Below are 12,863 nucleotides of genomic sequence, written 5' to 3'. Positions count from 1 at the left end.
TTCACATATTCAGCATCAGTTCCCTGCCACCTGTGGCCTCACTTCCTCTCCTTTCTTGCCCTGCAGTTGTCCAAGTCAACGTCTTAGACATGGAGACGGTGGCCAACTGGGCCAAGTTCACTGTCAACATCCTCTCGGTCTACAAGTGCAGAGACGAACGGGTGAAAAGGGGCGACAACTTCTTGTGGATCCACATGAAAGACCTGGCATGCAAATGCCCCAAGATCCAAATCAGCAGGAAGTACTTGGTCATGGGGATCAGCGAAAACCCCACCGACCGGCCAGGACTAATGGCTGACAAGAACAGCTTGGTGATCCAGTGGAGGGATGCCTGGACTCGGCGGCTCAGGAAACTGCAGAGGCGGGAGAAAAAGGGGAAGTGCTTGAAACCATGATTGGTTTAGGCTCGTGTCTGATAATACATGCCTCCCTTCTCTCTGGTCCCCTGTGCACTGCACCCAGCAGACTGTTCCTAGAGACTCTGTACATATACATATCATGTGAATGGATGGACTCGCCTGTGTATAGTGTATATTTTGGCAATGATTCCTTGGGGGTGGGGGTTGTGTGCATGGGTCCTTTTTTTAAAAAAAAAGTTTATTAAGAGTAACACAGTAATGACAAACCTTTAACAAGGAGCGAAGTGAAGGAGAAGGCTGGTGAACTGAAGAGACTTGGAAGAAGACAGCTCAGAATGTCTCTGAGCAGGAGCAAAATTCCCACCCTGTTTTTCTTTTTTAAAAAAAAACAAAACAAAACAATGACGGTGTTTCTCTGATCCTGCCAAATTCCAGAGGGGCAACCATAGGAGCTGTCACTTACTGGGAAGGGGCGAGGTGGTGGGGAGGTCAGGACGGCACATGTGCACCGACAGAGCCAATCTGGTGTTCCCATCTGCACACCCACAAAACGTTGACCTTACTGCCACATTATGCTTCCTACTTCCGGAAAGTGATGCCCCTTCCCACTAATCACTCCTAGGTAGTCATATTAAGTCTGTTAACAGTAATATTTCTCTCTCTCTCTCTCTCTCTCTCTCTCTCTCTCTCTCTCTCTCTTTCTAACACACACGCACACATACACAGGCCACATTCACAACATACATTTAAAGCACTACCATGCCACTTTAAACAGCCATGGCTTTCCCCCAAGAAATCTTGGAGCTGTAGTTTGTTATGGGTGCTGAGTATCGTTAGGAGGCCTCTATCCCCCTGCCAAGTGCTGCAATTCCCTGAGTTTCCTGTGAAAAGGGATTGACTGCTAAACCACTCTGGAATTGTAGCTCTGTGAGAGAACTAGAGGTCTCCTAACAACTCCCAGCACCCTTAGAAACTACAGCTCCCATAATTCTTGGGGGGGGGAGACATAATGATTTAAAGTAGTATCATAGTGCTTTAAAGGTATGGTGTGAATGTTCCACGCCACCCCCACAGAAAACCCACCTTGGGACACCTTCAACAGATCTGTGGTAGGATTGTGGCAGGAACTCAGAGGTGCCTGAGGTGGTGTTATCAGTTTGGAATGGCTTTCAAAAAAGCTCCATCCTGTTCACAGAGGCAGAAAAAGGGGTGTTTCCTCAAACATTCGCGGGGGGGTTGGGATTCAGCAATAGTTTTTTTTTGGGAGGGGGGTTCCTTCTTTTATTCTGTAAGCAGCAAAAGCAGCAAGAGCAGAACATCTGCGATGGCATCCTGGAACCCCCCTCATAATGCCCCGGATGGTCTCATTGTCCCAGGGTTTTGTGATTTGGGGTGACAGTGGGGGGAGTGGAGGCCCTCATGAAATAGCGACAGAGAATTTTAATCAAAATGGCCTTCCGTTGGGAGAGACGGGCAAAAATGAAGATGGTCTGCTGAGAAGTATTGCCTCGTTGCTCTCTCTGTCTCTCTGACACACATACACCGATAAATGTTCCCTTGCTTAATTAATCAGATAAGTTTTAATTGAGCCATCAATTCAATCTGCACAAAATTGCTTACGAGAAAAGCAATTGTCCTAAATAAACTTTCTTCAGAGATCAGGGGTGGGGAACCTCTTTCAGCCTGAGGGCAGGTTTCAGACTTGGCCAAGACTCCAAATGGACGAGGTCAGAGGCTAAGTGGGTGGGACTTAAAAGTTAAAAATAAAGTGAAGCTGAAATATTGAATACAAGTGGTGCCCATGTGTCACAGTGGGCTTCCTTTTTAGAAGAGTCCTTTCTCATTCGTTCTCACATGAAGAAATGTAAGGTAGCATTTTCTATCTGCAGGGTTTAGCTTTGTTTTTACAAGTGATATAGGCACCTTTTCAGAGGCTCAATGTATTTTCAGTTGATTCATGTCTCTAACCCAGCCTTACCTGGTTGCCTGCATGTGGCTGGACTACAGCTCTCATCATTCCAGACCAGTGACTATGTTGGCTGGGACTGTTAAGCATTGAAGTAAAGAAGACAACAAAGAAGAATCTGGAGAGCAGTAGGTTGAGGGAAGGCTGATTTAAGCTGTCATATGACTAAGATTAAGGCTGAACCCAGAGTTCTCAATGGAGAAATTTCAGTTTGAGTTTGGGAAGGCTGGGAGGGGCATGGGGACAAGTGCTCGCCCCACATCCCCACAGGGAGCAGCTGTGACAGCCATTGGTCATTGAAAAAAGCAGTAATGGGAAGATCTCCATTTTGTGCCCTTTTGGATCCCTCCTCCAATGCCCATAATGCACCTTACTCCAATTTTGCTATCTACTGTTAGAACAGAGAAAATAGGTTGTAAGCATGGGGCAAATGTGTCAGAGACTCTACCTTTTGCCTTCCACCAACTTTGGGCTTCACTGTTGACCACCACTGCCACCCCTTATACCTCTGTGTCTCTGTGTGGGTATCTCTTGTGTATGTGCTTGTATTTTCCACCTGATGTATTGGTCTCTGGTCCATAAACACTTAAAGCCACAATAAGTCTGCTAGTCTTTAAAGTGAAACTCCCGCTTTTGTGCTCTGGTTTTTGCTCAGGGTTGCTTTGAGTGCTGGTCCTAATCAGAGTAGACCCATTGAAATCAGTGAGTAGACCCATTGAGTAGACCCATTGAAATCTGTGGACACGGCTAACTTAGGCTCATTCATTTTAGTGGTTCTCTGAGTAGAACTTAGTTGGAGGCCATCCTAAGATGCAAATTGTGAGGTGGGCTGATGCTCATCTCCCAGTCTCACCTTGCTGCCTCCTGGCCTTCAGGACTGCCAGTTGACATAGTTCTTTTACTGGGAACCTGAGCTGCCTGCCCTTGTAAAGTTTGCATTTATTGGTGGTCAGCGCCACCCCAAGACATTTGCCACCTGAAGCAAACAACAAGGTGGTGGACCCTCTTTAACATACAGAAGCTGTTTGAACTAGTAGCTGAGCCTTATTTTGACACTGACAGTGGGACAGTGTCTCTTCCTGAGGGGAGCAGGCTGGCTTAGGGGACACAGGGCAGGTTGTGCTTCAACACCTTGCCACCACTCCCTGCCCCTCCCCCCAGCACCCAGCACCTAATATGACTTGACTAAGCTCTGCCTAATTGTAGAGCTGGCCTTGTTGGCTGAGGAAACACTTGGGGGTAACATGACAGCCTCAACAAAACCTTCTCTATTTTTAGCTCTTCTGGCTATCAAGGAATGTCCACATCTTGTATCTAACTGCCATATAAATTTGGATGGGTTGAAAAACATGTAAGATGCACGGCTCATTCCCACCAAATACTGAACAGAAGATAGACCTACACACAGAGATGCACACAAACCATCGCTGTCAACTTTTCCATTTTCTTGCAAGGAATCCTATTCGGAATAAGGGAATTTCCCTTAAAAAAGGGGGAAAGTTGACAGCTATGACTCAAACAGGCTAAGGATCTTTTAATGAATGTTCGTATCTCACTAGATGCTTAACTCATCTGCTCTGAATAGACAGTAAACTTTTCTTACTGAGACTAACAAATTGCCAGCCAGTCCTATACTTGCAAGCTGTTTGTGATATCAGAAGCCCCAAAGAAGATCTAAGGCATTATGTCTGTCATTAACTTGCTTGAACAATCTCACATCTGCCTTCTGGCTTCCATTGGCTCAATGGTTCTGATGTCACCGAAGGCTTTTCCTAAAGTGTCGCCATGACTGCCTACTGGTTGCCATTGGCTCAGCTTTTCTGACATCACAGAAAGTGGACTGCCTGGGGTGTCACGGCTTCCATTGGCCCAGTTTCTCCAGTGTCACAAAGGGTTTGCACACTTAGGACCAAATATTTAACTGCTTATAGAAAGTGGGGAAATAATGACATATGAACTCTGGAGCCCAGAGACACTTAAACCGAACAGTGTATCACATGTATAGCAATGCCTTTCAATTCTTAAAGCCAGCCTTGTCATTGTTTTTAGTACTTTGGTTTAATAACAGCTGCTATTTAAAGTCACCAACAGATCACCGCAGAGGGTTTGTAGGTACACAAGGTTATCCTGCCATCTGTTTGGTGCAAAGAATGATGATTTCATCAGCTTGAACAAGTGCATGATGAGATGATGAGCACCTTGGCTCTGTGCCAATGTTAATTCTTTTTAGCAGCAGTTTCAAAAGCCATCTGGCTGCCGTTTCAGCTTAGTCTAAGCACTTTCATTGTTGTTTTGCCCACATGACTTGCAAGACAGGTCCAGCCAGGGTACATAAGGCCACAACATTGTCATGTCTGGTCTGCCCAAGCTTTTTCCTTGAAGAGCATATCTCCTCATTTTCCATCTGGACTGACTGAAGCACCTTAGGCCACCATTTTGTCAGCTGCAGGGGCAAGTGGAGGTTCAGGGAGACGGCATCCAAATTTTAGAGGGCCCAAATGCCAACACCTCCCTTTGGTTTGTGAGAATTTTTAAAAAACTGCTTTCATACACATTGTTGAAGAAACATCAAGCCAAGCAGCTGCAGATAGGTAAAGGTAAAGGGACCCCTGACCGTTAGGTTCAGTCATGACCTACTCTGGGGTTGCAGTGCTCATCTCACTTCATTGGCCAACGGAGCCGGCGTACAGCTTCCGGGTCATGTGACCAGCATGACTAAGCCACTTCTGGCAAACCAGAGCAGTGTGCGGAAACGCCGTTTACCTTCCCGCTGGAGTGGTACCTATTTATCTACTGGCATTCTGACGTGCTTTCGAACTGCTAGGTTGGCAGGAGCTGGGACCAAACAATGGGAGCTCACCCCGTCGTGGGGATTCGAACCGCTGACCTTCTGATCGGCAAGTCCTAGGCTCAGTGGTTTAACCCACAGCGCCACCTTAATTTTCCCAGAATGCCTCTGGACCTCAACATACAGGCCAGAGGCATTCTAAAGAAATTAAGATGGCTGTAGCTTGTCTGCCCCCTGGTAAGTTTAATGGGCAGACACCACACCAGATCAGTTATGTGGTCTACACCAAGGTGGTTCTTGTTCATAGCCCTCTCACACCTGTTGCCAAGTCCCCTGGTTAGTGGGAATAATTGCAGTGACATCCTCCTTCATATTTTCATCTTGCTCATACTTGTAGCTCAGCCAGTCAGCTTCCCCTGCTTGGAAGGATATCCTTTCACAACTGTGAAAGAATCTCCTGAGATTGAAAGCCTACCCTACGCAGCAAAAAACCACTGCTGCTACTCACCCCCATGCCAGATTGGATAATTTTTTTATGATGCCTAAAGCATCCCTATTTGAAGAACCATAAATGCTACTTCTCATGAGATGTTGTTGATGTTCACTTGCTTATGATAATGTGTGTTTCAGGCACAATTTCCTCTTTGCAATGCATGAAAACAAGAAGAATAGCTTACCCTTCTTCACTTTAAATGTACAGAAGCAATATACCTATGAATACTCAATACTCAGCAGAACGAACAACTAGGGGAGGAGGATTTCCTTTATGTCAATAGACACATTGGCTTTCTCTCTGTTGTAAATAGAATGTTGGAGTAGGTCTAAGATGATGCTGGACTCAAACTCCCATCAGCCCCAGCCAGCTTAGCCACTGGTCTGGAATGGTGGGAGTTGTAGTCCAAAATATCTGGAGAGCCACCTCTAGACAAGATTAAAATTGTGGTTGAATCCAGCAAGAGTATTCTTACCGTGCCAATGAGAAATGGAACAAAGAGTACCGTAATAGATTGACTGTGGCATACAGCAGGGGTGGACTTTGGTCATATGGTGCCCTGAGCTAGGACAAAAATTGGCATGCCTCCTAAATATTTCTTATTTGCATCCCCTCAGCTCGGCAACCTCCCACACCACCCTAAATCCAGCGCTGCATATAGGCTGTAGATCTAAGAAGCATACTGTTAAAGGCAAATAAGAGGGTAGCCCAGTAGAGATAAAATAGTAAGGCTATTTATTTCAAAGCTTTGGTTTAAGTCTTCCTTGGTAATCCAGCTAGGTTTTCAAATGAGCAGTGGATGCTAAGGTGACAGTCTTAAGAACACAGTCAGGATGGGAAAAGTCTTATTAAGAAGAGTAGCTTATATGAGAGGGGGTTTTTTGTTTTAAGGAAATAATTAAATGTCAGCTTTCAAATTAAGTTAAAGTGCAATCCTGAACCTGTCTACTCAGAAGGAAGTCCCATTGGGTTCAAGGGATCTTACTCCCAGGAAGATTGTATATAGGATTACAGCCTTAGTCTATAGATCCAGAAGTATGGATGCTTTTGGAATCCGATAACTAAGGAGTCACCCAATTAAGCGTGCAGATTTGAATGTAGGTACTCATCAGATTTTACATTTCCCCAAATATTGTCACACAGTCCTTAGCTCAAATCCCGCTCCCATCCCACAAACATTTTAAAATGTAGATTTTGAGGTAAATTTAACATTTTGAAATATGTATTTTGAGAGCAAATACATTCAAAAATATTTACAACTTTAAACACAAACTTTTGTAAGTTTTTTTTTAAAAAAAATGTTGCAGATTAATGCAAATAACAGGATCAAAAGTCCTTGTGGAAATGGCACACGTGAAAATGGCATGGACTGAGTGTAGTAGACTAATTCCTCTATCCCTGCCCAGGGGTTTTCCCTCTCTTCAAATACCTCCAGATTTGTTGATTGTTCAGAGGGACATTTTTCCAAGTCAACAAGGTGGCAGCCATCAAAACTGAAATATTTTGAAATAGATTGTTGGAGCTTCTTTGTTAAGGATTATTTCTTTGTGGGTTCTAAATCATCTACAAAGCCCTATTTTTCCAGCATACCAGATGTCACACCCAGAATGTTTACATTCAGTATACAGTGGTACCTCGGGTTACATACACTTCAGGTTACGTACGCTTCAGGTTACAGACTCCGCTAACCCAGAAATAGTGCTTCAGGTTAAGAACTTTGCTTCACGATAAGAACAGAAATCGGGCTCCGGCGGTGCGGCAGCATCGGGAGGCCCCATTAGCTAAAATGGTGCTTCAGGTTAAGAACAGTTTCAGGTTAAGAACAGACTTCCGGAACGAATTAAGTACTTAACCCGAGGTACCACTGTATATGATATTGTTCAACTTGCACACAGTGAAGGCTGATCCATCAGGGCACATGAGGCGCTGCTACACCAATCCCAATCCTGCCTGCCCCCACCTTCCTGCCTTATAAAACCAGTCGAGCAGGTGGTGGTGGTACCTGTCAGCTTCCTCCTCCTCCTTAATCACATGGTTGCGCTTGAAGAACCCAGCAGGAAGGAGGATGGGAGCAAATCTAGAATTAGTTGGCCCCACCTATCATTGGCTCTGGCTCCACCTAATGTTGGGCTCCCTGCATTCTGCCCCACCAGTCCCAATGGGCACCAGCCGCCACTGCTTGTGCATGATGTTCTAATGGATCGTATCGCACCAGCTTTTTTGCTCCTAAAGCTTTTTCAAAAGTGTAGTTGATGCACACAGGTAACACTTCATGCATCCAATGAAGTGGGATAGAAGTCCCTGAAAAGTTTATTCTACAATAAAGCTGATCCTACAAGACTCTTTGCTGGTTATACTGCAACTAAAACACTCACTATTATACAGAAAAGCCATACTTGAAACATGAATGCATCCTTCAGAACTTATAGGGTAGACACATCTTTTGTGCTTGAATATCCATTCCAGAAAAGACAGTACATTTTGAGCAGCAGCATTAGGACATTTATAGTGGTGCGTTTACTCCAGCAGTTCATGTGGACGGAATCCGCATTTGAGAGCATCTAGGACAATGTGTTCTTGAGAATGCCTTCCAAGGTTGTTAATGCAACCATTTGCAAGTCATCTCTCTCTGCATGGAAACATATATCCTTCTATCGCAAGATCCAGGGGTCACACACGTCAAGAGTACAGTAATTATGAGACAAGTTACTGTGGGAGTAGCCATCTCATCATTTGAATGAACCATCAGCAAAAGAGTAGATGGAGAAAAACAAACAGTGCTTTCCAATAACAGGGCACGAGCTAAAGTTATTAGCTTACTGATGAGGTTGAGTGATGGTTTGTAATTGTACATTTGCAAAGAACTCCTGCTTTGTTTATGAGAATTAAATAAATAAATAAATAAAAATTAATGACTGAAATAAAAGCTCCTTCATGTTTCAATCTGAAATGCAAAAAAAAAAAGTTAATGCGTTTTTCCAGGTGATCAGTTTATAAGAGCCTAGTAAGTGTACGTTATAACACATTTGTTTCAGCAAGGTGTGTATGTGTGTGAGTATGACATGTGTAAGAGAGAGAAGGTGTGTTGAGGGGGCCTAAGAATTGTATCAAATAGCCAATGTTTAATTAGAGAATATCCCATGGATCATCAATATCAAAAATATTGTAAAATCTGTAGTCAGGCCACCTTTTCTATATACTTACCAAGTCCATGCTGTGTATTTTCCCTTCCCCTTGGTTTTTCTCCTTTTCTCAAATATGTATACCTGTTAAATAAAAAATAACCAGTTGAGAGAGGGAGAGAGAACATACCCTAACATGGGGTAGTCATTGGAGCAACATAGTAGTCTGAGCTGATTACCAGGCCCCAGTGAAACTCAGGAAGACTTTATAGTCTTAAGAGTCATTCTGCTGACTGTGGCCTTGCATGGTTATACCAAAGTCCTGCTCTGAAGGCACCAGTGAACCAACCACATTCTGGTCTGTGGTGTTAATAGGCCCACTTGATTTGCCTGAATTTCCTTCTTCCAACTAACTGGTAACTTGGATAATTAAACATCCAACGCTTGCAACATGTATTTCAGTTTGCATTTAAAGGCAAACCTAATTCACACTTTCTGAAACAATATGCAAACTGAAACATAGCCATCCTTCCATATTTGAGTTCCTCTGAATTCAGCAATGTATACAGTATTCTCCAACCAAGCAATGTGTACAAAAACACAAATGCTAGGGTAAAGATTGCATTAAGATGTATATGTTAGTGGAAATAACATGGCATTAAGGGAATGTGTGGCGTTAGGGGAAATTGCTTTGCAAAAAGTGCATTTGTTGCATATAAAAATGTGTGCAATGGAAAAAAATTGCACTAACATGCTGATGAATTTTCATTAGGGCTTTTTTAAACAAATGCAAACTGATGTGGAAATGTGGAGAATGGAACTAAAGACTGGAAAAATTAGGAACTGAGAGAAACAGAAATTGAGAGAATTGCCCATTTCCTACCCCAAACCTACTAAAATTTGAAAGAAATTCTGAAGTGGCCTGTCATTTAGGCAGAAAACAGAGGCCTCTTTCGTACGGGGAAGAAAACTTTTGAGAGACTGAAGGACAGCACTGCTGAATATTCTCCTGTTTCTCTGTTTACTAATTATGAGCAAAACTGAGGGTGGTTATGGCTGTTGCTCTACATGGACCGGCCACCTCTTGAGGTTTCCACACATACTGTATTTTCTTTACCTCCACAGCTGTAGGGTCAGGGAAAGAGTTTGATACCTTCTTCTTCTTCTTCTTCTTCTTCTTCTTCTTCTTCTTCTTCTTCTTCTTCTTCTTCCTGTTTTCATAATTTTTCTTTTTGCACCATCTCCATGAATAATCCAAATTCTACCGGCTGTTTTATAGGCACCTATAAAAGCAATACTCTACCCTCAGTCCAGCCAAAATAGAGGATGCTGGCCAAGCAAGACGGAGTTTACAGCCAAAGAACATGGTTGAACAAGAGGAAGCCATAAACTGATTGGCTGGCCCGCTCCTTGTTTTCTTAAGGAAGAGTTAAAGGTGGGGGAATGGTTGGGGTCAGCGCGGTCAGCCATCTGGCAAAACCTGCTGGCTTCCTTCTGTGAGTGTTTTCCCAGTGCTGTGGTGATGGAGAGAATGAGGTTAAAGGGACCAAGGCTATAGGACCTCAACTTGTCCCTGTTGACGCTACCTCATGGCTCAGCTATGCTTCCCTGTCCCTCAACTTGCACACTGTTGACCTCTCCCTGCTCTTACATACTTCCTCAAGAGCACCAAGGCTTACAAGAAGCTGCATCTGTGCGAACATATGACAGTTGAGCTTTTGAGGACACAGAAGAGATGCTGACAGAGTGTTCCACATTTCACAAGGTGTGGATGAGGCAACACAGGTGGGAGCAAGAGCCTACAGGGCTGGTTCCCTGTGACAGAACGCATTTCTGTGTGCAGTGAATTTCAGTCCAATTAAAACAGGGCTTCTCCTTCCCTTCTAATTGGTATAGCTGGCCTGAAGCTCCAGGCCCTGGTTTCATTACCCCTCTTCCCCTTCTTGTGCTCTGGAGCAACAGAAATCTGGATTTGAGACTAATCTCTTATAATTCTGCACATCACCAAACTCAAGTGTCACTGACAGCCTAACAGAGGTAAAGGGGCCTAACCAGATTTTACTGGACCTGTATTTCCCATCAGCCTGAGCCAGCATGGCCAATAGCCAAGGATTATGGGAGATGTAGTTCAGCAACATTTGTAGGTCGAAAGCTTAGCCACCCCTGGCCTAAACACGTGGCCCTCAAAACGTTTCTGGACTCCTAACTCACATCAGCCTGAGCCAGCATGGGCAAATAGTGAGGGAAAATGGGAGTTGTAGTTCAGCGGCATCTCAAGTATAATCAAGTATAATCCTGGATTCTCCTGCAGTTGGAGAAAGATACAAACCGTGGATTGGCGGGTGCTTGGGACAAGCCTGACATCATCCCACAAGGTGGATTCAGTGAGTCGCCTCTCAACGTGTGAAATTTTCCATCTTCCCTTGAAGACCCCCTGACTGGGGCTGGCAAACCTGGCCCCTCTAATAGTGTAATAAACCACAATGCCTTTGTAAGAGCACATTCTGTATTTATACAACAGCCCATGTATACAAGGGATTAAAATAAACCATTTATTCCTTCATCTTGGACAAATCACATTATCCAGAAACTCCAAGAAGCAGAGCTTTCTGTTGTCAAAATAAACACTAGCCTGTTCCCCCACCCCTTTCAAGAACCCACGCAGTGCAAAATAAATGGCTTCGGCCTACCAGATGCACAGCACGTAGGGAGGAAAGTTAATGGTAATAAAGCATTGTGGGGTCCAAGACAAATGGAAGCACTTTGCTTATTGGATTCACTTCATTATTGTGTCTGCCCTTCTTGTCCACTCTTATTCCATGACCTAATTTCCCCCTCCAAATGGCTAATGATTTTGAATGCCTGAATGCCACAGCTTTCAGAGACAACCCGGTTGCCAATTTCATCTCATTAGTAAAAATGAAAACTCTTCCAAAGAACAGAGCCAAACCCAGCCAAATATCCTGAGACAATGGCATGGACCTCCACTGTAGTAAGACTTTTCTGTTCAATGTCACAGCACAGTCCACTAAGCTGCATGTTCTTCAGTGGGTGCCGCAGATCACATCTTGAGGAAGATAGTCATAAGAAGAATGAAAGAAGAGCCAAAGATCTAATCTAGCAGTAAGGAAATATTGCCCTCCATAGGTCACTGAAGTACAACTCCCGCTATCCCTGGCCATCGGAAATGCAAGCTGAGGTTGATGGGAGCTGTAGTTCAGCAACACCTGGAGACCCAAAGGTTCCCCACCTCTGCTCTAAGCCATCGTCTTGGTTCCAAAACTGGCTAACTCTGGGAACCCATAAAGAGGGTTGGAAGCAGTAGCCTCCTTGTGTAGAAATGAGAGGATCAGTCTATTTTCAGTCCATTTCCATTTTGCATGGGCAGAATGAGTCTTCTGTTTGTAGGCCTGTCCAGTTTAAGGATAAAGAACCCTAAGAAGGGAGAACAATGACCTTGAAGTTGGTTATCAAGAATTAGCACAGGTCACTAACAGGGGATGACATGGTAGAACAGAGACACTTACCTGACAAGTGGAGTGCTACAAGGCTCATTGTTATTCAACATGTGTATAAACAACTTGGATGAAGGAATTAAGGGGATGCTTATCAGATTTGCAGATAACACCCAACTGGGAGGAGTAGCGAACACCACAGAATCAGGATTCAAGATGACCTTTAACAGGTTGGAGAACTGGGACAAAACTAACAAAATTAATTTCAACAGGGACAAATGTGAGGTTCCACACTTAGGCAGGAAGAATCAGCTTCACAAATATAAGATGGCGGACACCTGACTTGCTAGTAGTACATGTGAAAAGGTTGTAGGTGTCTGAGTAGACTACAGTCTTAATGTGAGTCAACAGTGTGATGCAGCAGCAAAAAAAAAAAAGCTAATGCTATTCTAGGCTGCATCAACAGAAGTCTAGTGTCCAGTTCCGGGCACCACAATTTAAGAAGAATATTGACAAGCTGGAGCTTGTGCAGAGGAGGGTGACCAAGATGACCAAGGGTTTGGAAACCAAGCCTTATGATGAATGGATGAGGGAGTTGGCTATGTTTAGCATGGATAAGAAGAGACTGAGAGGAAATAGCCATCTCAAATATATAAAGGACTGTCACATGGAACAAGCTT

The 12,863-nt window shown here is 44.0% G+C and overlaps 1 protein-coding gene and 1 long non-coding RNA gene across 2 annotated transcripts in view; one reads left to right on the top strand and one right to left on the bottom strand.

Annotated features, from left to right (window-relative positions):
• The window catches only part of NTN3 (netrin 3), a 114,626-nt gene extending 111,700 nt beyond the window's left edge, over positions 1-2,926 (top strand). Inside the window, exon 7 of the mRNA XM_080981976.1 lies at positions 67-2,926. Within this exon, the coding sequence (XP_080838102.1) occupies positions 67-395 (329 nt within the window). The 3' untranslated portion in view covers positions 396-2,926. The remainder of the gene's footprint in view (positions 1-66) is intronic.
• Positions 2,927-6,903: 3,977 nt separating this feature from the next.
• On the bottom strand, positions 6,904-11,872 carry LOC308463566. The gene is made up of 4 exons (XR_013979617.1): positions 11,058-11,872; positions 9,846-10,011; positions 8,811-8,872; positions 6,904-8,550 (listed from the first exon to the last, which is right to left on the bottom strand). It is a non-coding gene; the product is annotated as an uncharacterized lncRNA (long non-coding RNA).
• Positions 11,873-12,863: the final 991 nt, after the last annotated feature.

The sequence above is a fragment of the Podarcis pityusensis genome (genome assembly GCF_964106645.2).
Source record: "Podarcis pityusensis genome assembly, chromosome: 14".
NCBI lineage: Eukaryota > Metazoa > Chordata > Lepidosauria > Squamata > Lacertidae > Podarcis > Podarcis pityusensis.
The sequence above is the reverse complement of the archived record's forward strand: the minus strand, read 5'-3'. Positions and strand labels throughout refer to the sequence as shown.